This window comes from Dipodomys ordii, unplaced genomic scaffold (assembly GCF_000151885.1).
Source record: "Dipodomys ordii isolate 6190 unplaced genomic scaffold, Dord_2.0 Scaffold96, whole genome shotgun sequence".
NCBI lineage: Eukaryota > Metazoa > Chordata > Mammalia > Rodentia > Heteromyidae > Dipodomys > Dipodomys ordii.
Genome location: NW_012267312.1, coordinates 5,264,714 through 5,287,940, shown reverse-complemented (window position 1 = coordinate 5,287,940; position 23,227 = coordinate 5,264,714). Strand labels below are relative to the sequence as shown.

The 23,227-nt window shown below is 37.7% G+C and overlaps 2 protein-coding genes across 2 annotated transcripts in view; one reads left to right on the top strand and one right to left on the bottom strand.

Moving 5' to 3' along the window:
- The window catches only part of Srpx (sushi-repeat containing protein, X-linked), a 74,704-nt gene extending 74,025 nt beyond the window's left edge, over positions 1-679 (top strand). The window contains exon 11 of the mRNA XM_013026734.1: positions 343-679. Within this exon, the coding sequence (XP_012882188.1) occupies positions 343-520 (178 nt within the window). The 3' untranslated portion in view covers positions 521-679. The remainder of the gene's footprint in view (positions 1-342) is intronic.
- A 20,859-nt stretch (positions 680-21,538) lies between these two features.
- The window catches only part of Sytl5 (synaptotagmin-like 5), a 92,238-nt gene continuing 90,549 nt past the window's right edge, over positions 21,539-23,227 (bottom strand). The window contains exon 17 of the mRNA XM_013026733.1: positions 21,539-21,681. Coding sequence (XP_012882187.1) covers positions 21,539-21,681 — 143 coding nt within the window. The remainder of the gene's footprint in view (positions 21,682-23,227) is intronic.

Below are 23,227 nucleotides of genomic sequence, written 5' to 3'. Positions count from 1 at the left end.
CTATTTGTGCATATAGCACCATTGCAAGCCTAAAATCCCCTTGGCCACAATCTAAAGCAGAGTTTTCCATCCTTTGATGTATAAACTAATAGTTCCAGGATCTTGCTAATAACAGATTTTAATTTGTTAGGTTTGGAGTGAAATGTAAGATTTTCCTTTCCGAATCATGTGATGCTGCTAGTCCAAAGATTACACTTTGAGTAGCACAGGCCTAAAAGATGATTGAGTCCTTCATGGTATCAAGCCTTTCTCTGTACAGTGTCACTGTGGGCCTCTGGTTGGCTCAGCAGAACTCATGGAAGTTGGAGTTTGACATAGCCTTCTCTTCTTTGTCTGTCCCAGGCTGTTGCTACGAATCCCACTCTACTCCTATAGCATGGTGCTAGTGGATAAACAGGGCACAGACAAAGAACGCTACATCTCCCTGGTGACACCCAAGGCCCTCTTCAACCTGATTGACACTCTTGCTTTGAGAAAAGAGGAGATGGTCCTGCAAGCCCAAATGGGCCAGAGCTGTTAACAACTGTTGTGTGTATGTTCTTTTCTCTGTGGTTCCTCTTCTCTTTTCTATATAGTGCTGTGCACATGGGAAAGCCTTCAAAATATCCTTGATGTACAGATTTTTATTTGTAATTTTTAAAGTCTATTTTATTATGCACTTTCTTTGCCCTTAAAAATTGGCAGCAACAATGCTCACTAAGAAATGTACTCATTACCTTGCTCATGTAACTGTAACCTTTCTGTACAGCATTTTTACAATAAAAATGTACAAAAATTGGCATTTTTTACTTTGAAACATTTAAAAAATTTATATGAATATATTACTGTTTTTTATTCTCTCTTTTCTCCATTGTGGCTGATTAACTTTGTAGAGAAATTAGAAACCAGAGTTACACATTACTTTGAACCTGTTACTCAATGTGACACACAACTTTCTTTGCTCTTGTTGTTAATATGCAAACTTTTGTTAATAAAATATTTTGGAGCAAATTGATTAAAATACACTTTGTTTATTAAGCACCAGTCAGTCCTAACCAGTGTATTCAGTGGCTTTAGGACTATGACTCTTCATCATGTTTTAGAAACAGACAAATGAGGTCTTGTTAGGAGCTCAGCTGAGCTCTGTGAATTCTCAGTCCTCATGTGGCAGAGTAACTAGTTAATAAAAGCCAAAATAAAAAATGAAGGGCTTAAGCCTTTAATCACATAAGCAATGGTTTAAGCAAGAGTCTAAACCTAAAGAAAATGTTGACTCTTCCTGTTCAGTTTTCTACCCCCTGTATCAGTACACTGGCTAAGAGCCAGAAGCAACATTCATGCAGAGGGCTAGGACTGAAATAGTACTGAGTATTGAGTTATACTCAGAAGAAGTGACTTCTTAGTCCTTTCCACTATTTCCAGAAAGAGAGGTCAGAAAGCATACCTGAAGACTCCTGACTAGGCCTCAGATTTAAAAACCAAGAAATGGCTGGGCACCAGTGACTATAATTTTAGCTACAAGGAGGCTAAGATCTAGAGGATCGTTTCAAAGCTAGTCCAAGCAGAAAAGTCCTTAAGACTCCATCTCTAATTAATCAGCTAAAAGCAGGGCTACAAGTATAACTCAAATGGTAGAGTATCAGCTGAGTAAGCAAGCTGAGTGAATGTGAGATGGTAAATTCAAAGCATAATACCACTACCACCAAAAACAAAAACAAACCTCAAAAACCCAAGTGCTGGCTACTGGTGGCTCACAACTTCATCCTAGCTACTCAGGATTTGAGTTCAAAGCCAGCCCAAGCAGGAAAGTCCATGAGACTTTTATTCCTAATTAAACACCAGAAAACTGGAAATGGCATTGTGGCTCAAAGTGATAGAGCGCTACCCTTTAATGAAAAAGCTCAAGGATAGCTCGCAGGCCCTGAGTTCAAGCCCCATGACTGACACAAAAAGCCAAGAAATGAAGGCAACAGAGGGAGATATTTATTTTATATTTATATATTTTTATATTTATATTATATTTATATTACATTTACCTTGTATGAGATACCATATGCCATGTAAAGATGATTTAAATACATACATAAGAGGATGTGCGTAAGTGATAGACAACTATATTCCATTCTATATATAAAGAAGTTGAGTGCCTACAGAATTATGTATCTTTAGGGTTCCTGGACCCAATCATTCATGGAGTTTGTACATGAAAGGAAGGATTTGATTGGACAGAAGATTTCTGATTCTTCAACTGCAATTCCTCACAGAGACTTCAATGCTGTGTATCATGTATTATTGTGAGGAGGGCAGCTTACTTTATGATGTCTGCCTCTATCTGATAGTTGTAAGTCAAAAAAAAAGACGTATGTTGGTTTGGGTTTTTTTTTTAAATCTGTATGTCAGAACTGAGATTTGGGCTTGCTAGGCTGGTGCTTTACCACTTGAGCCATGCCTCCAGCCCTGTTTTTCACTGGCTACTTCTGAGATAAGGTCTTACTTTCCACACTGATGGGCACCCGAGCTACAATTCTCCTACTTAAGGCTTTCCATCATTGTTGAGATAATAAGCCAGGGCACTGCATCCAATTTCTCTCCATGGTGATGCAGTTTCTTTGACTTTTTCTCCTGGGCTGGCCTGGAACTATGATTCTCCCAATCTCAGCCTCCTGTGTAGCTTTGGATAGCAGATATACAAGAGGTAGGAAATGAGAAGGGGTTGCCATATGCCCCCACTGGAGTCAAACTGTGATCCTTCTGATCTCAAGCCTCCTAAGTAGCTTGGATTGTAGGTGAAAGCCACTAACACTTGGCTAACACATTGTGTTTTTAACTGGGAGTTAGAATAACTCTGTCAGGCAAATATTCCCTCAATTTTCAGAACACCAGTTTGAGTCACAATCTACCTTCAGAATAAATAAAATAATGAAATTAATGGTGGAAAGCTCAAATTTAAACATACAGAAAGGTTTAAAACAGGAAGAATAATTAATTGACAGTAGTTTGAAGATTAAGCAGAGCATTTGCTGAACTATGACTAGGTTTACACATATCTTATTCTCCAGTCATACTAGAAGCCATTGTTTGACTTGTGTCTCCTTCAAATATGTCAGACAGAGGGCAGTGACATGAGTGGGTGGAAATGTCTTACAGTAACTAGCTTGACAAACTAGCCAATTTCCTTTGCCCTGCAGCCTGAAAGGTACAAGACCTGAGCCTGAGGGAGCATTTAAGGAATGGCTGTTTTCATTTATTTATTTATTTATTTTAATGGCTGTTTTCTTTAAATCAGTCTTCCAGATTAATTTGGAATACCACAAACATTTTGCCCAATAAAATACATACATTATTTGAAGATTATATGAATGAATTACCTGTAGTATTGAAAAAACATGTATCACAATTTTGGGGAAAATTCTAAAGATTTATTTAACAAGGTGCTAATGTAGTTTTCACAATATTTTTTTTGCTGCCAGTCCTGGGGCTTGAACTCAGGGCCTGAGAGCTGTACCTGACCTTTTTTTTTTTTCTCTCAAGGCTAGCATTATATCACTTGAATCACAGCTCTGCTTTCAGCTGTTTGGTGGTTAATTGGTGATGTCTTGATGGAATTTCCTACCCAAGCTAGCTTTGGATCTTAGTCTCCTGAGTAGCTAGGATTACAGGCATGTGCCACTGTGTTGGGAGCCAAAAGTTAAGTCTCTCAAACTTAATAAGCTTAACTATCTCACTGGAACAACCTGAGGCTGAGTTTACAGAATCCCACCTTTTCACCACGCCCTAAAGTAAACACCCTGCAGCTACTAAAGGCCACCTTTTCACCCCACCCTAAATCTACTAACGACCACCTTTGCACCACGCCCTAAGTCCAAGCATATAAATACCCTTGTGTGAAAAATAAAATTTGGCAGCTTGATCGGAATCCTTGTCTTGCTGTCCTTCTTCGTGTCTCTTGTCCCTTCATTCCTTCTCTCTTAGGTTCATTGCCCTGGTTGAAGTCCTGCGGGTCGGGACACCACTGACCCCCAGCTTCACAGGATTTATTTTACCAGTCCTGGGGCTTGACTTCAGGGCCTATGCACTGTCCCTGAGCTTCTTTTGCTCAAGGCTAGCACTCTACTACTTGAGCCGCAGTGACATTTACAGCTTTTTCTGTTTATGTAGTACTGAGGAATCGAACCCAAGGTTAGGCAAGCACTCTACCACTAAGCCACATTCCCAGCCCCACAGGATTTTAAAATATGTTTTTGGACCCTATATAATAGTCTCTAAACTGGATGCTGGTGGTTTATGCCTGTAATCCTAGTTACTCATGAAGCTGAGACCTGAGAATTGAGATTTTAAGTCATCCTGGGCAGGAAACCCCATGAGACTTACCTCCAATTAACTACCAAAAACGTGGAAGTACAGCGGTAGCCCAAGTGTAGGGTGCTAGTCTTGAGCACAAATGCTCAAAAACAGTACCCAGTACCCAGGCTCATGTACACATACACACACACACACACACACACACACACACACACACACACACACACACACAGCCCCTTGTTCAGGCACACACATAAGGAAGGGATAAGCAGTTAAATAGATTAACTCAGAATACAGCCTCTCCTTCAGTAGATGGCAGCTGAAGTCTTAGTCATTTTTAGGGTTTTTTTTTGTTTTTGTTTTTTTTAGATTGCTTGTAGTCTGCTCCCACTTTCAGTCTGCACATGTGTTTCAACAATCAGTCAGAAATTTAGGAAGTTTGTATATAGAACCAGAGGAAACCTCGACACAGGTTCCCCTTGCCCCGAGATTTCCCCCCTCAATTTTCAGTTTCTATTGTTGGTCTTACTCTCTCTTTTGGGTTTTCAAAGTAATAAGATTATAGGTTTCCTATCTTAATTTAAATCTCCCTCTAGCACACTGCCCTTTGTTAAGCTTCCCTTATACTACTGACTCATCAAGATTATTTGTTGTCTTCCAAATAATGATTGTCTCAAGTATTTCCCTGCTATTTTGGTTGCTATTCAATTGTTTCGGGTAGTTTTTTAAATTTTATTTTTTGTGAACATACTGTATAGAGGGGTTACAATTACATGGGCAAGATAATGAGTACATTTCTTATCAAGCATTGCAGCCTCCTCCTTTGTTTACCCTTCACATCCCTTCCCAGCCTCCTCCCCAGGCCCCCCACCCAATCCTCCCCCCCCAAAGTTGTAAAGTTCGTTTTCGATATGACTACTTGTACTTCTCATTGTTGCAACAGGTCCACCTGTATCCTTAAACGACTGTATTTTAATGTTTTTTTCTTTCATGTATGTGTTTCTAACGCATTTATAAGATTATTTCTTTGTTGCTTTTTATGTCCCTCCCCCACAGTATAACCCCTGCTTTCACTATATTTGATGTCGGTATAATTTGTGGAGGAGATGGGGAAAAACAAGTCGGGTAGTGTTCTTTCGTTGTTGTTTTGCCTGTCTTGGGGCTTGAACTTTAGGCCTGGGCACTGTCCCTGAGTATCTTTGCTCAAGGTGAGTGCTCTACCACTTGAGTCACAGCACCACTTTCAGCCTTTTCTGAGTAGTTTATTGTAGATAAGAGCCTCACAAAGTTTCCTGCCCAGGCTGCTTCGAACAGTGACCCTCAGATCTCAACCTCCTGAATAGCTAGGATTACAGGTGAGAGCCACCGGTACCCAGCTGATAGTGTTTTTCATATGGTATTATGATGATTAAATCAACTTGATTGGATTAACCATTCTTCTAGGTGTTTTTATGAGGCTATGTTCAGTGACAATTAGGTCATGAGGTCTCTGGCCTAAGGAATCCCTTGATTGATTCCAAATATAATGGCATCATTGGGAGGTAGTAAGGTAGGAAATGAGGCCTAGTTTGAGAAAATAGGTTATTGGGGACATGTCTTTGGGGGTCTATATTGTGTACTGGTCTCTTTATGTATTCCTCATTTTCTCTGCTTCCTTTTTCAACAAGATGTGAGCTGCTCTGCCATGCATAACCCACCATGCCTTCTGGAACATCTAAGTTGTTTGCATCATGTATTTTATCACAGCGAAGCATAAGTAAATGATATATTTTATCCGGATACATTTGTTGTGTGTGGAAGATTGGTCCAATAGGAGCTTCTTGACATTTATCAGAAACTTAGTGAAGAATTGACCACGAGGTAAAGGGTCTAGGCCATACACCCACAGAATGTCAAACGACTTCTACAAGCCCAAAACTCTTGTGTTTGAGTTTAGAAAATTGGGACGAGTGATAAAGGAAAAGAAAGGTACATTTTTTAAAAGCACATTGAAGAGAAGTATCTAGATGTCGATACCTAAATTAGTTATTTATTCTAGAAATAAAATAGCCCTAAAATTTAATTGCACAACCTCCCCCATAGTATAACCCCTGTTATCACTGTATTTGATGTCGGTATAATTTGTGGAGGGGAAGGGTAAAAACAAATCATTTAAATAGGGATACAGGTGGACCCATTGCAACAATGAGATGTACAAGACGTTATGTCAAAAAACGAACTTTACAACTTTGGCGCAAGATGGGGGGGATGGGAAGGGATGGAAAGGGGAAACAAAAGAGGAGGCAACAATGCTTGATAAGAAATGTACTCATTACCTTGCCCATGTAATTGTAACCCCTCTGTCTGGTATTTTCACAATAAAATAAAACAATATTAGAAGTTTTATTATCACCATGATTTCTATGAGTCATGGAAAGAATAATTTCCTCTAAAAAAGTGATAGCAGGAAAAAAACAATATTCAGGAATGTTTTGAAGAGATACTGAAGGTATAGGAAGGCTACTTTACTATGAAATGCACATGTTGAAGGAGTCTAGATGCATCACAAAATGTCTTTGAGAGAGTTCAGCTGGAGAACAGAGCAGAATGAAAACGAAAAAAAAAAAGCCAGGAGATCATTGAGGGGAATACTTAACAGCTCATGCCAACAGCTGGAGTATTATAGACACAAGAAACATGAAGGAATTTAGCCACTTGGAAGTTTCCATTTTCAGAATACAATTGCTTGGTTACCAGAACTAACATTGCTGGTGGTTTCTGTAATCTGTCCTAGGCTATAAGGCAGGAAGAGCATGGCCACACATGACCTCAACTAGATGGCTGGGCCTGGCTCTTCTTGACTCGGTATTCAGTACAAATTAAACAGTAATCATGAATTCAACAGACGGAGATAGGATTTATTAAGCAGTAGTTAGTTCTATGTATAGAGCAGCAATTTTCAAAAGAGCCCTAAGACATGTTACTATTAGAAGGCAAGAATGCTTTCATAGGACCAGCCAATATTTCAGAAAGGAAAAATAACTGTTGAACATTTAGGTTGATTCCATATCTTGGCTATTGCAAATAATTCTGTAAAATATATGGGAGTCCAGATATCTCTGTGAAATGACAATTTCATTTCCATAAATAACTCCTAGTAGAGTCAAAATAATAAAATACAATAAAGTCTAATAAAATATAAATGGCAAAAATTGTACAGAAGACTTAATCAGACATTTCACCAAGAAGATATATGAGCCAAGTGCCAGTGGAGTAAGCCTATTATTCTGGTTGCTTGGGAGGTTGAGAATGGGAGGATTGCAGTTCCAGGAAAGTCCAGAGCAAAAGGTTTGAAAGATCTTATTGTAACAAAAAAAGTTGGTCATGGTGACACATTCCTATTAGCCCAGCTATGAGGAGCTAAAACAGGACTGAGGCCCAGGCTGGCTTGGGGAGAGAAAGTATGACTTTAGCTTCAAAATAACCAGAGCATGAGGGACAGAAGACATGCTTCAAATGGTAGTGTTTACCTACCAAAAGTAAAGCCCTGAGTTCAAACACCATTACCACGAAAGTTAAAAAAATAAAATATATGAATGGCCTAAGCACTTGTTCAACACCTGTCCTCAACAGGGAAATGAAAGTGAAAACTACAATAAAATACCATTAAATGATTAAAATTAGAATGATTGAAATGTAAAAAAGATTGTTAAAATGATTAAAATTAATACTAAGTATTGGTAGGAGATAGCGATATTAGTACTTGTATACATTCTGTCATGATGGAATACTTTCTCAGAAAAAAATGAAAAAAATGTCTGTTGGGGGAGTGTAGTTGTGGAGGTGGGAGAGAAGGGATGGAGGAGAAAAACAAAGGAGGAGGTAACAATGCTTGATAAGAAATGTACTCATTACCTTGCTCATGTAACTGTAACCCCTCTATACAGTATTTTTTTACAATAAAAACATATAACAATGTCTGATATGAGCAATGTAGATGAAGTTCAAAATCATTTCTCTGAATGAAGAAGTCAGAGTTAAAAGAGTACTTATTATATGATTTCATTTAAATGAAATCTGAGAACCAGTCAATGTAGCCTATAGTGACAGAAATCAGTACAATGGTATATCTGTGGTAGAAGCATAAATTGAAAAGGATCATAGGAGAAACATTATGGGTCATTAAGATGTTCTCTATCTTTATAGAAATGTGTGCTTCCTGGCTCTTTCTCTCTCTCTCTATATATATATACACACACACATATATATTTCAAAATTGCTTCAACTGTACCCTCTAAATGAGTACACTTTATTGTAAGGGAATTATACATTATTATTTATTTTGTTGGTCGTGGGGCTTGAACTCTGAGCCTGGGCGCTGTCCTTGAGTTCTTCAGTTCAAGGTGAGCACTCTACCACTTGAGCCACAGCTCCACTTCTGGTTTTCTGAGTGGTTTATTGGATATAAGAGTTTCACAGACTTTCCTGCCCGGGCTGGGTTTGAGCCTTGATCCTCAGATCTCAGCCTCCTGAGTAGTTAGGATTACAGGGGTGAGCTATAGGCACCCGGCAGAAATTATGCTTTAATACAAGAGTGTAAAATATTTTAAAGAATAAATATGTTAGCTTAAGATAAAGCTAATAAAAATCCAAGTTATGATCATTTGAGTACCAACATTATAACTGATATCAACTAGAGCCCAATGATGTAATGTGGTTATAAAAAAGTACACTAGTGAGAGGCAAATGCAATGATGTGATTCAATCACAAAATGTAAATGTGTATTCAAGATTCTGGCTAGAAATAATTAGTATATGTCTAAGATAATCTTAGCAGATGAGTAGAATATCTCAATAGCAGCTATGTACATATGACCATATAAGATGAGGCTAAATGAAATGAACTCCAAGGCATGAACACAAGTTTTTTCCTTTGTTGTTGTTGTTGTTTTTAATATACCATGTGATTTTTTGTCTCTTTTGTATGTTCTTCCCCCTATGGTATATCCTCTGTTGTTACTGTATTTGATTTTGTTACCCTGGTATTGTATATACGTTCATTTGAATTAGGGAAGGGAAGGGGAACAACAGAATGGTGAGACAAAGGACAAGGGGGAACGAATTCAACAGTGATATTCACAAGACAATATGTTGGAAATGATCTGTACAATTTGGGAGGGATTAGGGGGAGGGAAAGTAGGAAAAAATGAGGGAAAGGGTAACAAGTTTGACAAGAAATGTACTTAGTACCTTACTTATGTAAAGGTAAACCCTCCATACATCATCTTGACAATAAAAAAAGATCCTGGCTAGATAACCACCTACCAAATGGCCAGGAAGAGTCTGTAAGACAATGGATGTCCGTAATGGCCTTAGGCCCCACATCAAAACCACCCAGGAAACTGATGGTATAGCTCAGTGGATAAGTATGTGCCTAGCATGTTCAATCCACAGCATCTCAGACAAGGAAACACTCAGGTAAGAGGACATGCAATCTGATTCTCTGGGTGAACTCTAGGGAAACAAGAATTTATAGAATACTGCACAGTTAGGGATATACTATGGTATAGTGACCTAGTATTGGCTCTGCAATTTCTGCAAAGATAAGGACATAGCCTTGCTAATCTTAGCTCAAAAACGGAAGAGAATGGTTTAGTACCTCTTATCATTATAACCCTTCTGCTGGTAACAATCATATATCTAGATGAAATATAGAAAAATAGGTTGCATGAACTCTGGAGCTCAACCAAAAGCAGGCCGAAAATGAGAGCTCTGACTCTGAAAGAATAGAAGCACACTGGGTGAAATCTAGTTAGTTATAATTTTACCCTAAGACTAAACTATTTGCTTGGTGTTCTAGACTTCAATTTTTTTTTTCACTTGAAATTTAAGAAGAAGGCTTTGATTTTACTAGGCTGAGAATTCAAAAGATAGAAGTCAGGGTTGTTTAAATTGTTTAAGTATTTTCTCTGTCTAGAAATCTGTTTGAACTCAGAATGTAGCACTTGCTTGGCTCTCTTGATCACACCTGGTACTCCAACTCTTGAGTCACCTGGGAATTTTGCTGGTTAATTGGAGATAGAGTTTTAAGGACTTTTCTGTCCAGGCTGGCTTCAAACCATGATCCTCTAGATCTCAACTTCTTGAGTAGCTAGGATTGCACACAGTGGAAAGGAATTTTTAAAAAACCTGGGAATGGATGAAGTAGAAGAAATATATTGATTTAATTCATGCTACAGTGTGGCACTTTTTGCAAAATGCAAAGTGCTAAAACGGAAGTTTTTGACCATAGCAATTCTGTAGAAAAGCTACCAGATTCCTATGGATCTGAATACTATTGTGCTGCCATAATCTGATGCACCAGTGACAAGTAATATACTTCTGTAATGGCAATGGAGCCTTGAGTATAAAGGAATAGAAGAAAATAAAAGTTTGACTTACTTTCTTTCCCTCAACTCTTATCTCAAGACGTGTAAAGACTGTGGTAGCTATATGCCTTATAAATGCCCCTAAATTTGCTGAAGCTGTTCTAGTTCTTTGCAGGAAATTTTGTATCTTAGGCAGCAGTGCTCTGAGACTAAGGGATTAATTTCAAATAGAACTGAAAACCTGTCATCTCTCTGTACACCAATCAAATCTTATTTTTTTCCTCTCTTGAGTATTTTCCAGTGCCTCTCTTAATTTCTTGGCATAACATTTGACCCTTGGCCAAGCTGTAAAATGGGTTTGTGATACCTCTGCAATTTAGCATGGACTCCCAGGCTTGAAGAGAGGATTAAAAAATGTTTTTGCCTATTTTATTTTTATTATAAACCAGAAAAGGGAAAATGCTCTTATTTCTCAAGAAGCAAGAGCAAAGAAGAGATTGAGATCCAAGACTCTCTAGAATATTTCTCAATCCTCCTACTGATCACTGGCCCATGGATCATTTGTTGCTGGTCACAGGAGATAAGGAGCTTGCCACAGAGTGTGTATTAGCAAGATGAATTAATGTATTATTTAATTAAGCTGACAGTTTTGTTAGCATAAACTGATTATACATAAGGGTCTTGTGCTACTTCCATCCGTGCATAGAATGTGCTTTGATGAAATTCCCTCTCTCCATCTACTACTGTTTTTCACCCCACCCCCACCCCCAATCCACCTCATAGCCTTTTTAACAGTTTTAAAGTGGGTTTACTACTTGACAGTAAAACTTTCTCGAGAAGAAAACGACACATTGATTTGCATTTGGATAGATTTTTTTCTTATCTGAGTAACCTTGAGGACCAGGGGTCAGGCACTTTAATCCTTTGTTTTCATAAGGACCATTTAAATTAGAAATCACGAGAGAAAATGCATTAGACTTTTTCCAAATGTTTGGAGGCTGTTACTTAGGCCTCATTCATCACTAGATTTCTGAAACAAAGGAAGTAAGGGGAAAGGGAAGACCTTGATCAAGATGCACTGTACTCATAAATTGTTATGTTGAATTGAAACTGTATAACTATTTAAAGGTAATACATTTTTTAAAAAGGAAGTAAGGAAGATCAGTTCTGTTAAAATAGGCTTGGCCATTTAGGTGAGGGAGGGGAGTTGGGAGGGGAATAACTGGGAAAGAATGAGGGAAGGGGTGACCCTATTCAAAAGGAAATATACTTATTACCTGACTTATGTAATTGTAACCCTATGTACATCACCTTTATAATAAAATAAAAGATATAAAGTCTTATTTGGTATTTCAAAAAAAAAACTAATGATATCCTTCTTGGTCAAAGTCTTAGAGAGAAAGAGAGAAAGATATATACTGAAAGTTTTCAACCTCTACTTTTTTTCTCTCTTAACTGAATAAAGAAAATCTCATTCCTCAGTACAAAGATTACAGATTTTCCCAATTATCTACTCCAGAATTCAGAAGAAAATAGTCGATAGTCTAACCATCTGTTTTTGCTAATAAAGTTTTAAGTGGGACACGGCCACACACATTCTTTTATGTTTTGTTTATGGCTGCTTTTGTATTACAGCAGCAGAGATGAGTAGTTATGACAAAGAGCGCATGGCCTATAAAGCCTGGATTATTATCTAGCCCTTTTAAAAATGTTTTGATCAGTTTTATTCTACTCCCATATTAAATCTAAAACTTTCCTACTACTATTAATTTTCATGTACAATAAGCTGAGGAATAATGAAGTGGAAAGAAAACACAAAGCATAAATATTTTAGTCCCATTTCTGTACCTCGTCATGGGATCTAAGTTGAGAATCATCAGCACTTCAGCCAAATAGATTTCTTAAACTGGGGATATTGAGCAAACCTTTCATTTCTTTAGTGTATGATCCTATAGTAGCCCACTTTTATTGGTCACTTACAGTTTTCCACTGATCAGGATTATTGATCAAATGGCAAATATGAAATACTTCAACAAATACCCAGCTCTCCTTCTTGACCTAGTTCTTGAAACCACTGTGTCAGAGCAGTTTAAATGCTTCTTGATAATAATCCCCCAAAATGTAAAGGCCTCAGTTAAAACAAACTCCTTTTCCTCCATGTTCTTTAGCAATTCAAGTCTGGTCTAAACCTGTGTACCCCATTCAACAAAATAAAAGATCTTTAATCAGATCTGTCCTTAGAAGTTAATTTATGAATCATGAATTGCTCTTCAGACAAGATCTTTACTTTAGCTATTTACCCAAGTTGATATTATTCATTCCTAGTAATATCATAATTTCATTGAGAACAGTTAACTACCTCATTAAATTTCCAGGGGTGTTTTGTACTCTGGGAAGTTGCCAAGGTAGCTCACTTCTTCACTTGCATAGAATCATTCAGATAACTTGCAAGCAAATAACTCTTAGCTGTGTTCAGATGTGATAGGAAACAATTAAAGATGACTAATAATATTTTTATAAGTGTATGTATAAAAAAACTTTAAGGAGGATCTTTTAAGGCTCTGGAATATACTTCAGCCAGAAAGAAACCAAAAAGTCAGGAAAAAAATCTAGATAACCTCATATCATTGGAAAGTTGGTAATCTCTCTTAACATGTGCATTCCTGAATAATGAAGACTAGGAAAAGAAAATATATTCACAACCCTCTTTCTATCAACCTCACTACAGTTCAACCATGAGTGATTGACGTGACTCCCTTCCTTAGTTGTTTCCAAATGGAAAAGATTTAAAATAAATGTTATTTGGGGGACTTATCAATACTCATGGGTTTTCACAAACAACTTTCAACTTTCTGAAGACAAAAACAACCATTAGCTAAGAAGAAAAAAAGTGTGGAAAGTGCAGATTTAAACACTAGAAAGGAAAATGTGATCTACTACCCTAGATGAGTGTTTTGCCATTCAGAGGTAACACTAACTATATGGTTGATTTGTTTTTTCTAAATATGAAAGGATCCTTTCCTAGAATAGCTTGATAAGTTCCAGTAAAGTAAATTAATGCAAATGATAATCTTTGAAATGCTGTGCATTACTCATAGTGACAACATTAGTTTTTGGTTCAATGAAATTTGTTTTGACATAAGGGTAACATTGTGTCTGCAGATAAAAAGTGTGAATTTGAACAACATTCCTAAGTAAAGCAGATTTCATCTCCATGACATGTGAGACATAGAAAGATGGTTATTATTCTGAAAGAGGGTTTAAGGCAAGGGGAGGAAAGATTGCTTGTAAGTATGACAACTTGCTTATAAAACAATGAGCACAAATTTTCTCTCTAGTAACTATATTTCTGTGATACAAGTTCATTAAATGAAGTATGAAATTCTAGCTTAAAATTAAATCATTATCACTTGTATTAGCTTTCCATTACTGTTAACAAATACTTGAGACAAACCAATTTATAAAGAGAGATTTGTTTAAGCTTACAGATTTGGATGTTTCAGTACATTGTTAGTGGGTTCCATTGCTTTTTGGCCTCTCATGGAGAGACAACACATCAATCATGCCAGGAGAATGTGGCACAAGCATTTATCTTACGGCCTGGATAGGAAAGAGAAAGACAGGAAGGGGCCAGAACCCCAATATCCCCTTTAAGAGCATGTACCCAATGCTCTGAAGACCTTACAATAGGACTTTCCCCTTAAAGTCCCCATCACCTTACAACAGAACAAATTTGAGGCTAACCCTTTAACACATGAACCTTTGAGAAACATTTAAGATCCAAGATATAGCATCACCTACCCACATGGATAAGGTTATTTTTATGTGCTTTTTTGTTGTTGTTGTTGGTCGTGGGTCTTGAACTGTGGGCCTGGGCACTGTCCCTAAGCTCTTCAACTAGCACTCTACCACTTGAGCCACAGCGCCACTTCTGATTTTCTGGTGGTTAATTGAAGGTAAGAGTCTCATGGAGTTTCCTGCCTGGGCTGGGTTTGAACTGCGATCCTCAGATCTCAGCCTCCTGATTAGTTAGGATTACAGGCGTGAGCCACGAGCGCCTGGCTTATTTTTATGTTTGTTTGTTATATACTGGAGACCATTTCTGTATCTACAGAATCCTTAAGACCTAATTTAACATCTAGGAAAAAAGATTTCCTAGAGAGATTATAAATCAAAGATACCTGTAAGTCACTTTTCTTTTAACCATGAACTAAAATTTACAGACTATGTTTACATAAATTAGGTTACACGGTTTCTTCAATTTGTTCAAGGTAGCTCAATTTTTCCTATTTTATATTCACAAAAATCTAATTGTAGAATGGATAATTGAGTTCACACAGGTAGTAAATAGTCAAGATTTGAACTATGGTCCTCTGAGATCAAGGTTCACTTTTTCCAACACATCATGACTGCCTAACAATTAATACTATTTTGGTTATTCAAAAGAGACAATTTCAAGGTCAAATCCAAGAAGCCTTCATGACACAGATGGCCCAAATAATGAAGTGGAGGTCATTAGTCCTTAACAAAGTGTTTCCTAAACCAACCTACTTAAATTAGAATTGCCCAAGAATTTTGATAATAATTATGGGAATTTCTAGAAATTTGGTGTAATATGTTTGGAGCTCTGGAATCAATTGTTAAATTTTGTATTCCAGACAATGCTTTGGAGTCCTGATGAGGCACAATTTTCCTGGCTCCTTTTCAAAATTTGCCAGATCCATTTTTTTAAAAAATATCAGGAAGTGGAGCTGTGGCTATAAGTTGTTAAGCACTAGCCTTGAGCAGGAAAGCTCAAGGACATCACCCAGGCCCTGAGTTCAAGTCCTACAACTGACAAAAAAATAAAAACAGAAAACAAAATAAAAACCCTTATATGGTACCAATACACAATGGCATTTTACATAGCCATTAGAAAGAATATTATGACATTTGCAAGGAAATGAATGAACCTAGAACAAATCATGTTATGTGAGGTAAGCCAAGTTCAGAGAGACAAACAGTGCATCTTTTCTCTCATATGCAGAAGCTAGATCTAGAATATACTAGGACATAATAACTTTATACAGGTCTCTAGGCATCCACACACAGTGAGACCCAAGGAGGATACTCCTTGGAGAGGAACAGAAATGCACAATGCCCATGTGTATTTGATCATACCAAATAGTATTTATTGAAATCAACTCCAGGAAATGGAAACAAGAGGTTTTCTCTTTTTTACTGTTTTTCTTTGTTCTGCTTGTTTGTCTTTGGGGGTATAAGGGGAGGCACAGAGGTGGAGTGACAAAGGGTGAAAAATGCAGCAATGATACTCACTGGCCATGTTGAAAATGAACTAAATACCTCATGGGAGAGGGGGGGGGGCTGAGAGAGAAAAAACTGGGAGAAAATGAGGGAAGAGGTGACACTTCAAAAAGAATGTTCTCAGTACCTGACTTATATAACTGTAACTCCTCTGTACATCATCTTTATAATAATGATAAAAAATTTTAAATTAAAAAATCTGTTAGTTTAATACGAAAAAGTATAACCCTTTTTCACATTGTTTCTCCTCTTATTTCAAAGGCCACATTGGCACTCTTTTAGGAGGGAAGTGTTGCCAGTTTGTAGAGAAAATGTTCAGTTTTATGTGACTGTACATGGAGGAAAAATCCCCAGCATTGATCACAATCCTAAGTGCTATAGGTTTTCACTCTCAGTGGCTTATGGGACTTGACAATTATACCCAGTTTGCCTCTAAAAGTAGGATTCATCTTGTTTCTTCCATATCTTTCTCCTTTCCAACCAAATTCAAACCTCAAAATATTAAGTGGTGATGAGACTAATATCATGAGTCAGATGGGCTCAATTAACTTATTAGATTCTTAAGAATGTAGTAATTATTAGTCATATACTTGTGAACATTTATTAAGGGAAAGGAAGTATATAATGTTCTATGAAAATGTCTTTGTTTTCATGACCTAAATAAACTACAGCCTGATGAGTAAGTCCAATGATAATAACAACATGTGAAATGAGACTTGATTAACCAAATCCTCCTGTCCTGGCAATGCTATTTATGTACCGGATAAAATCAGGATTCTCAACCTATTTCTTTACAATTTATTTCATTGGAGGGAGAAATGAGTATTGGGATCTTCAAGTGAGAGTTGGAATGTTCTAGGTAACGCCATGGTCCCCTCTTGTGAGAAATCAGTGCTGTGGGTCCAACCTTGTAGGTTCGTAACTACAGAATTGCAGGAAGATTCTTTTTATTGTCAATAGAAAAGATAATAAATATGTACATTTAGAAGGGTACAACGTGGTTTTTGATGTTTGTACACATTGTGGAGTGATCAGATCAGACTATTTAGTATATTTATCATTTAGTATATTTATCATTTACTTGTAATGAAAACATAAAATCTGTTTTGAAGTACATATTATTATTAACTTAGTTATTCTAAAAACCAATCCGTAAACACATTCAAAAATTTCTGTGGGCCCCAGTCTCCTTTTCCGTTAACTAAAAATTAGAAATGTTGAACTTCAAAGACAACTATTGGTCTAATAATCAATGAAATTAGGTTTTATTTACTTTTGAATTGTTTCACAAATATTTTTATTGTGTATTCTAAGCTCAGTACTAGGGGTATGGTTGTAAAAAAAACTATTGTCTGTGCTCTTATGAATCTTAGATGATAGGAGGGACCATAACAGACATTCAAGGACTAGTTAGATAAATAAGTGATTGTAATTGTGATACGTGCCATGAAGGGGAAATAGAGGCAGGCTGCTGTGACCTAGTTTAGTATAGGATCAGAGGAAATTTTCCTGAGGATTTAAGACATTTAAAAATTATCTTAAGTGAAGTAAGCCAGGCCCAAAGAAACATAGGTCCCATGGTTTCCCTTATTTGCAATAACTAGTATATGTCTGAGTCAAAGATAAGTTGATGTTAGGGAAATGCACCCTAAGATATGTATTCAAATGTTTTTTTCTTTCATGCGATTATTTCTTATACATTTATAAGATTATTTCTTTGTTGCTTTGTATGTCCCTCCCCCACAGTATAACCCCTGCTTTCACTGTATTTGATGTCAGTATAATTTGTGGAGGGGAAGGGGGAAAACAAATCGTTTAAATAGGGATACAGGTGGACCCATTGCAACAATGAGATGTTCAAGTCGTTATGTCGAAAACGAACTTTACAACTTTGGTGCGGGGCAGGGGGGGGGTGGTGAGGATTGGGTGGGGGGTAGGGGGGAGGATGGGATGGGATGGGAAGGGGAAACAAAGAAGGAGGCTACAATGCTTGATAAGAAATGTACTCATGATCTTGCCCATGTAATTATAACTCCTCTGTACAGTATTTTCACACACAAAAAAAGACATTTAAGACATGGATGATTAATTGAAATCAGGTGGGTGAGCAGGGCTGAAAGGATTTTTAACAAAGACTATGTGGCAGGATAAAATCTGGCACAACTGAAAAGTAGAAATATGCACCGTATGGCTGAGAGAAAGAGAGGGGAGCCACAACGTGAAACAAATTCAAGAGAGACAGTTGCCTTCTTTTGAAGCATCATGAACAACTGAAAGTCATGGAGGGGTGTCAGAGATCAATCTGGGCATGGACAGATAGATGTATAATGATTGGAAAGTACAGTCAGGTGCTCATAGTGGATGCTGAATTTAGGTGGTGAATGGAAGTGTGTCCACTATAAAGTTTCTTCAATGTTTCTGGAAGTTTGAGTGTGTATTTAGAGGAAGAATCAATAGGATTTCCTTATTAATTTTGCCTCAGGACAAATAAAGTCATGAGAGTACGGTATGTGTAGTCATATCTGGGAGGCTGCATACAGTCAGAAGAAAAGAAACACTAAGCACTGAAGAATTCCATTTTTAATAGTTGTGCAAAAAAATGAGCAAAGAGAGAAGAGGAGCAACAAGTGACAAGAAACAAAAAGATCAGGGGTACGAGATGTTACAGAAGGATTCTTAGCTTGTTTTCAATCTCTTGCAATAAATATACCTTTGTGTACTCATTTTCCACATATGCACCTATCTCTGGAAGAGAGATACTCAGAAGTACAATGGCTAAGTAAAATATATTTTGAATAGTTTGAATTTATAAAAGCTTGCCTAAACACAGATTGATGAGTTAACCATGTTCCATGGGGCATTCTGATGTATGACTGGTTAAATTTGAAATATTCCTATAATATCATGGGGAAAAAGTGAGGCTGTCAATGCATTCTTCTATGGATCAGGAAGGAGAAGGATTCTTCTCAATCTTGAACTATTAAAATTTTGTGCTATTCACAAGTATCACCTACATTTCCTTTTATTTTTATTCATGTCTATTTATTTACGTAGCCCAGCTGACCTCAAGCTCATGATGCTCCTACCTCTGCCTCTGAAATGCTGGGTTGTAGGTGCATATCACCAGCCTGGGCTTACATTTTAAATTATTATTCTGTGCCTCCACTTAGTAAAAGAGAGAGTGATTTAAAGATCAATTTAGCTTTTATTCCCAAGAACAACTCCAAAAGAGTACAGTTTGCATGTCTAGGTTTTTACCTTACAGAAATACTCAGTTTGCTGTTGGATTTTATGAAACTATGATGCAGAGAATTGCATTAAATGTGACAAAGTTCTAAACATGGACAGTTCATGCTCTTGAGCTCAAGTTGTACATTTGGGAATTTGTTTTGCCACATTTTCATTAGTGAACAAATCCATGTTATTATACCTACTTAAGTATCTTCATACTTCACCATCACCACTTTCTCACTTTACCTAAAAATGACACAGAATGAGTCACAGTAACTCTGAGGAAAATTTGTTTTTCCGAAGTGAGAAGTAGCGATGATCATATATTTTTCATTTTCTGCTTTTAAGAGGGGTATTGTAAGGATATGAGTGTGAGTTTTTCAAAAGGACTATACTTACTAAGCTACACTAGATTAACAACTTCAAGTTTCTAAAATTAGAGGGTTTATTTTTACTAATATTGACAATTGATTATTCCTTTACTAAGAATAATATTAACATATTCAAAAATCACTTTTCAAAATTCAAGAAGAAATCTAAAAATATGGAACAACTATCTATAATAATCCTGAATATACACAGGATGACCCATTGCAACAATGATACCCACAAGATAGTATATTAGAAATGAACTTTACAACTTCAGGGTGGGGAGGAGTGAAGGAGGTGGGGGAGGGAAGGGATAGAGGGAGATCAACAAAGGAGGGAATAACAATGCTCGACAGGAAATGGACCCATTACCTTACTTATGTAACTGTAACCTCTCTGTACAGCTTTACAATAAAATAAAATTAAAAAATAATCCTGAATATGATTATAGTTCTCCGATTACAGAAACTCAGGTTCTATACTTTTAAGGGTTTTCTAGGTACTCAATTGAGGAAATGAGCTGAAGGGTAGACTATTTCTTGGGAACATTCCTGGGCCATATATGTTAATGCTCAAACAATAAGATTCTGGTCTATCTTCTTTAACATATGCCTTACTATCTACCTTGATAAGCTTATAGGATCAAGTCAAGGACGGCAGGGGAAGTAAAAATAATTTAGGAGTTAGTCATAGTCTCTGTTGGACTTGGGGCAAATCATCTAAGCTAAGGGCTTAAGGTGCCTTCTAGCTTTAACTGCCTTTGCATCTAAGTTTGAAGGCTCAACCATCTGAAATTCTAGGTAACAAAGATATAGTACAATAAAATACTGGCCCCAATTCATCCCTTCCTATATCCTCACTTTTGTCATGACTTCAGTGTGGGCAGAACATATCTCCTTGCTGCTTGATTTTGGGCTTGCCATATGGGTTTTTGACTAATGGCCCAAATACATTTATGCATTTCATCAACTCTGTCATCATTATGATGTGGCTGTAACTGAGACACAAGCATCTGATATAGACTATATAGAGGAAACACAGCTGCCCTAGCAACCTTTACAGACAAAGCAAAAAGATCATCATTTTAAGACACTGACGTTTGTGGTTGTTTGTTATTCAGCATTACTATGGAAATAGCTAACCACCACAAAAGCAGATAACAAGAACTCGTGGAAAGAGATAATGAAAGGGAATGAGAAAATAGTGTTCCCAACTCTCTCCTATAACAGGGTAGAAGAGAGCCCAAAGTGAAAGTGTAGGTACATTACCTTCCTTTTTACATTTGACTCATAGATGAACAAAATGCATTGATTGACCATTATTTCTCAATTTCTTCTAGTTAATGGCTTAGAACTTTTTTTTTCAAACAAATAATGTAAGTCATCATAAGACCAATTAAATCCTGGTTTACATCTATTTTTCTGGGGAAATCATTTAGCTTTCTTCATTCTACAATGAGTTAGATGATACATTCTATAGTCACATCGCCTGGCTAGTATACAAAGTTGTCAGCATAGCAGGATCATCTCTTATCCAGCAATCATCCTTATCATCCCTTCTTCGGATCACAGGGATAATTAGGGTGAATGAAGAAGGGCATCGAGCTATTTGGCCATCCCCAATTCTTATCAAACTATTTATGGAAAAATAACTCACAATTAGAGAAAGATTGGGGATTCCCAATCTCATTCACAATTTCAAATAACCTTGTGCTGTTTCTATTATAGTTATAAAGGCTGTGAAGCATTAAACAATTAGCTTGTTGAAAGGACAGGGTGGGACATTTTCTATTGCCCAATCAGAAAGACCCATAGGCATATAGAAGCATATGAGTTTTAGGCACTCAGCAAGATACTAAATGTTCATAACATTCACATCTCTCCCCTCATGTCCTAACACCCTAGGTAGGAAATGACAGGGCAGCAGAAACTACTGCCCCATCTTGCTATCAAAAGGAAACTGTAACCACAGGCTTCATAGGCTTCATTCTTAGAGAACTGTTTCCTTCAGGGCCTGCACTTCCCCATGCTGGAACGGAGCATGAGTACCCCCTCTACGGGCATCCCAGGGTTGGCAGCCATCTTCTGCCAAAGGCGTTGCTCTTCCCCTTGAGAGTCCATCCAGTCCACATTCTTCCCATGGCTCACACCTGAAGAACAGAAAGAGGAGCATTATATTTCACAGCTAAGATGTTCTGATCTCCTGGAAGGCGTCTATTGATCACTAAAGTGTCGTGGGGGGGGGGCAGGTGTGAAGATTTTAACCAGAAAGCCTTTCACTGGTCTGTTCTCACTTCCCATATCTTGTAAATAGTGTTAGAATGAGTCATTCTTTTATAGTCTGCACAACTTTCTTCTGCCTAGACAATGTAACACAAATCAGAATAGCTCTGCTCTGTCATTTCCTCTCTACTATGGTGCTTCAGCTGAGAGCTGGTTCATGTAGACTGGTATTGGGCTATTTGATAGGCTGGCCTCAGCTCTTTCTCACAGTCAATTCTCTGACCTGGGAAGTTTTGGTTTTAGTGACACAGACATGCTTAGCTTTTGTTAATTTCTATAAATAAAGCATTATAGGGTGGGCATCTGAGAGATAATAAGATTTGAGTGAATCACATGTGCTCTCCCAGTGCTAATTTGTTCATCTATATTACCCTTTCTCTGTCCATTTCTTTTTTCTTTTTGGTTGCTCGTGGGGCTTGAACTCTGGGCTTGGGTGCTGTCCCTGTGTTCTTCAGCTCAAGGCGAGTGCTCTACCGCTTGAGCCACAGTGCCACTTCCAGTTTTCTAGTGGTTTATTGGAGAGAAGAGTCTCACGGACTTTCCTGTGTGGGCTGGCTTTGAACTGAGATCCTCAGATCTCAGCCTCCTGAATAGCTAGGATTATAGGTGTGAGCCACCAGTGCCCGGCTCCCTCTGTCCATTTCATCTTGCATTAGTTGTGCATTGTGGCAGCAGTGGTATATTTCTAACCTGACTGAACAATGGATGAAGACTTTTTGTTTTTAGAGAAAATATTGATTTCCTTCCCATTCAACTAGTGTGAATGAAAACTGTACATATTGGACATTATTAAGACAAGGATAAAGTTGGCCTCAGAAGATCTTCCTTTCCCTCTCAGAAGCCTGTTGCTGTCTTGGTGGTCCTTCTCTGAGAAAAATGAAGGACCAAGAAAGTGCTTATAATTCACTGAAAGTATAAAAGTTTTTCTATGAAAGAACTGAATGCAATGTACCTCCCAAACTTCTAGCTTCAAAATACAAAGTCATAGTTGGTAGTATTAGTATGTATGTATGTATGTATGTGTGTGTGTGTGTGTGTGTGTGTTTGGGTCCGGTCATGGGGCCTGAACTCTGGGCCTGGGCGCTGTCCCTCAGCTCTTCAGCTCAAGGCCAGCGCTCTACCACTTGAGCCACAGCACCACTCCCAGCTTTTTTCTGTTTGCTTATGTGGTGCTGAGGAATTGAACCCATGGCCTCATGCATGCAAGGCAAGCGCTCTACCACTGAGCCACCTTCCCAACCCCTTAGTATGTATATTTAACAAAGAGCAGATTTTTTTTGGCTGTTCCTGGGGCTTGAATTCAGGGCTTAGGTGCTGCCCCTATGATGAGCAGATATTTTTTTTTGGCTGTTCCTGGGGCTTGAATTCAGGGCTTAGGTGCTGCCCCTGAGCCTTTTTGCACTGAAGGTTGGC